The sequence below is a fragment of the Hyperoodon ampullatus genome (assembly GCF_949752795.1).
Source record: "Hyperoodon ampullatus genome assembly, chromosome: 1".
NCBI lineage: Eukaryota > Metazoa > Chordata > Mammalia > Artiodactyla > Ziphiidae > Hyperoodon > Hyperoodon ampullatus.
Window position 1 is genome coordinate 16,393,510 of NC_136914.1, and position 4,167 is coordinate 16,397,676.

Genomic DNA, 4,167 nt, shown 5'->3' on the forward strand with positions numbered 1-4,167 from the left:
ACAGAAAGTCAACAAGAGCAGCAGGAGTGTGAGTGTGTGCGCGCACGCTAGGGGAGGGGTCGCACCAAAGAATCCTGGTTGGTGGCGGAGGGGAGCGGTCAGTTTTGGGCGAGTCGTGCACCCGGAATTGCACTCACGGGGACCCGCGGCCCACCCAGGAAACAGCAGGTGTCAACCCTACCGCAAACTTAGCCTAACTCCCAGCGGCTAGCCTAGGGCTGCTGGAACTATCGGGGTTGGGTTGCAACCGGACCCTGGAGAGGCGGGACACGGGGGCGGGGCGGCGCAGGTGGGCGGGCCGGGGCAGGGTGAGGAGGCTGGGCCTATAAAACGCCCGCCGCCCCAGAGGCGAGGCAACTTAGTGGAGCTGGGGCGGGGTGGGCTGGGGGCGAGCCGGGTGCCGATTGCCGCTTGGGTCCGCAGGTCCCTAAGCCCCCGGGGGAGGGGCCTCCTGAAGACGGTGCCTGCCTCGGTTTACCCGCAGCTTTTTGGCCAGCGAGCGCGTCGGCCCCGGCGGACTCCCAGCAAGTGAGCCTGGGTGGGAGGAGCGGGGCCTGGGGGCTCCAGGGCTCCGGGCTCAGGGGTGAGCTCCGCGGGGCAAGCCGGCTCCAAGTTTTGCTAACTTTGAATTAGTTTCAGGTTGTGACTGTAGGCGTCTCCGCTCCCGGAGTTTTGCGAACCTGAGTTGCAGAGGCCGGTTCCTCCCCTTTGGAAAAGGAATGCTTCGGCTTGTTCGCTCCGGGGACTCCGGGCATCTTAGGCGCCTCTGCACGTCGTGCTTTTGCTTTTGCAAATCTGTTCTTCTTGCCTACTTTTTCTAGCGCCCCGGAAAGGCCGTTCCGCCCAGCGAGGGAAACAGAGCCGTTGACCATGGTTGCGACGGGCAGTTTGAGCAGTAAGAACCCGGCTAGCATTGCGGAGTTGCTGGACCGTGGCTTCCACCCGGGGAACCTACTAAATGGTGAGTTTCCCAACCGCCTACCTCTCTTCCCTCCAAAGGTCGCAGCCCCTCGATAGATGGGATTGGCGGACGTGCAGTGTCGGCCCCCTCCTTGAATGTTGGAGGTGCCACAAAATCCATCTGAGAGAGACTTCTTTCCAAACTTTTAGCATCTTCTGTCCATGATGGTGAGAAACAAAAGAAGCAAAAGATAAAATCCCAAGGGCTGCATCCATCTAGTCTGCGGCTAATAGACTCTTTGGGGTTAAAAACTGTACAGGTCCCTACCCTACATGGTTGTGAAGTTATGGTGAATTTTAAGTGTACAATTATGTGTGTTTTAACAAATGTATTCACCTGTGTAACCACTACCATCACCTTCTGCCCCCAAAGTCCCATGTACCCCTTTGCCATCAATTCCCCACGCTACCTCTCCCGTCCCCAGGGAAACACTGATCTGCTTTTTGTCTCTATAGATTACTTTCACCTCTAGGCTTGCATGCAGATGGAGCATGTAATATGTACTCTTTTGTATCTGGTTCCTTTCCCGCAGCCTAATGATTTTGAGATCCATGCTGTTGCTTCTATCAGTGTGTGTTCCTTTTTGTTGCTGAGTAGTATTCTATTTGTGGATATACCCATTATTTCATTTTTTAAGGCCAGAAAGAAACTTTAAAACAGCAGTGATGCTGGACATATTGTCATTTGCAATTTTTTTTTTCATTTGCAATTTTAAACAGGAGTTTCTAAAGTAACACACTGTTCTGCCACTCAGGAGCTGTGACTCAGGCATAGACCAATTGCTTGAGATCTTTGGGCCTTCCTCATTTAGAAGGCAAAGTGGTTGATGATCTAATTTTATAGGCCAAAGCTCTAAAATTCTCTATTTTCAACGTAGATAAAATACGGAGCCTTATAATTTGGAGTGCGTTTGTTTCAATTAGTTTTAAAAAAAAAAGAATGATCTAAGTTTATACGTGATGTGGAGAGAGGAAAATGCAGTAGCCAGTGAAGTGCAGTAGGCTTAGGGTGAGGAGCCCACAGGGCATCTGCCTGTGCTTGCTCAGTTGACTGTGTGTGGTGAGGCATCCTGCCAAGGGGTAGGATTAATTTGGAACGTAGGTGACCAAATGCAGAGCTATCTCCTTTCCTTTGAGCAAATCTAATTTTGTTTTCCTAAGACTATTTTGTTTTGTTTGGCTACTAAAAACTACCCAGCCAGTTATAAATATCCATGTGAACCTCAGAGGTCTTCTCTTTGAGCAATTTTTAATCGAAGAGGTTGAGGCTAAAATTGGGATCTACAGGTCATTCCAGTAAAGACTTACAAAGAAAACACAAACTTAATGGATGTTTAGTATAACTCATCAAAGTTCATTTTAAGTTCATCGCTAAAGGACAATAGTGAAACATCTGTTTTTTACAATAATAAATGAATGTATTCTTAGAGTTAGAAGGTAATCCTTAGTCAAAAAAGAATTATGAACATTTTTATTCCAGAACTAATGCATAGTCTCTGTAAAAGAAAATTAGAAAACCCCCATAAGCAAATCATGGAGCAAGAAAGAAAAGAAAATCACTAGTATTCTAAGATAACCATAAATAGATTTGTGATGCGTAGTCAGATTGTGTGTGTACACATATACATGTTTTAAAAAATGGTTATAGCCTACCCACCTTATTTATCAAAACCTTTATTTCATAAGTGAACTTTCAGTCTCAGGTTAAATGATTTGCTTTATTACCCAGCGAGTTAACAGCAGAGTGAGATCAGCTGACTTCCAAACAAATAATAGAACAAGTAGCTGTAACAGATAGAAGAAATAAACAATGTTGCTATATCTCGGTGTGTTTTTTTCTGCTCCTGGATTTTTTTTTTTTTAATCTTAAACTTCCATTTTCCACAGATTTTGACTACTGGGATTATGTTGTTCCTGAACCCAACCTCAACGAGGTGATATTTGAGGAGACGACTTGCCAGAGCTTGGTTAAAATGCTGGAGAACTGTCTGTCCAAATCAAAGCACACCAAACTCGGTTGCTCGAAAGTCCTTGTTCCTGAGAAACTGACCCAGAGGATTGCTCAAGACGTCCTGCGGCTTTCCTCCACTGAGCCCTGCGGCCTGCGGGGCTGCGTTATGCACGTGAACTTGGAAATTGAAAATGTATGTAAAAAGCTGGATAGGATTGTGTGTGATTCTAGCGTGGTGCCCACCTTTGAGCTTACCCTGGTGTTTAAGCAGGAGAACTGCTCATGGACGAGCTTCAGGGATTTTTTCTTTAGTCGAGGTCGCTTCTCTTCTGGCCTCAGGCGAACTCTGATCCTGAGCTCAGGATTCCGACTTGTTAAGAAAAAGCTTTACTCCTTGATTGGTACAACAGTCATTGAAGAGTGCTGAAAGGGAAGCACTGGAAAGGGTCCTTTTTCTGACTGGGTCATAAAACTTCGCAGCGCTCCATTAAAGTCATTGTAGTTTGCCCTGCCTGCTCTTGGTAGGAAACCCCAAAGTGAGTTCATCTTCTTTCTATTTCATATTCACGGCCACCCCAACTCAAGGGCCAATCTGGGGACTTTTGAAAAATGACCCACAAGAGAGTACATTGTCTACATTTATCAGTTTTTACAAAACGGAATGGAATGGAATAAGGAAAACAAAAGAAGCAACCCACTTTAGTTTTTTATTTGACTCCACAAGTTTTCCAGGTAGTCTTGCTACTAGACTGTATAAACCCACTTTGCCTAGTCTGATTTTCATATGGCTTTTCTTCTGTAAGTTTTCAGTGATCCTTTCAATCACAGAATCTTAACTGAATGATGCTTAGCCCATCAAAACTTGCAAAAGCTCATGCCACCCATTTCCTATCCCTACTCACATGTTCTTATACAGGAGGGTAGAATTAAGTAGGTGAGCTTAATTAAAACTTAACCCCACGCAGGTGTGAATAAGGAATGTCACAGTGAGAACAGAGTCATGTACTTCTCTGTCTCCCTGCATCCTCTCCGCTCTTCTGTTTCAAAGAGGTGGCAAAAGCTTGAGCTACCATTTCAGTAACCACAGTATTGTTTTAAATAACGTTATGGTACAATATAAGCTCAGTTTTTCTAGTTCTTAAGTATTGAATTTTACCTTTAAACTAGAAACATGGAAAATGCTGATTTTTTTGCATGAAGTTGATTACTTTTCCATTGAGTGAATGGTGAATGTGTATAAGGACGGGAAGTGAGTT

At 45.4% G+C, this 4,167-nt stretch overlaps 1 protein-coding gene across 1 annotated transcript; it reads left to right on the forward strand.

The window, feature by feature from the left end:
- Positions 1 to 870: 870 nt before the first annotated feature.
- Positions 871 to 3,338, forward strand: DDIT4L (DNA damage inducible transcript 4 like; the record flags this gene model as incomplete). Its single annotated transcript, XM_079707123.1, has 2 exons — positions 871 to 961; positions 2,848 to 3,338. The coding sequence occupies 2 exons, from the start codon at positions 871 to 873 to the stop codon at positions 3,336 to 3,338; spliced, it is 582 nt and encodes a 193-aa protein (XP_079563249.1).
- Between the last annotated feature and the right edge of the window lie 829 nt (positions 3,339 to 4,167).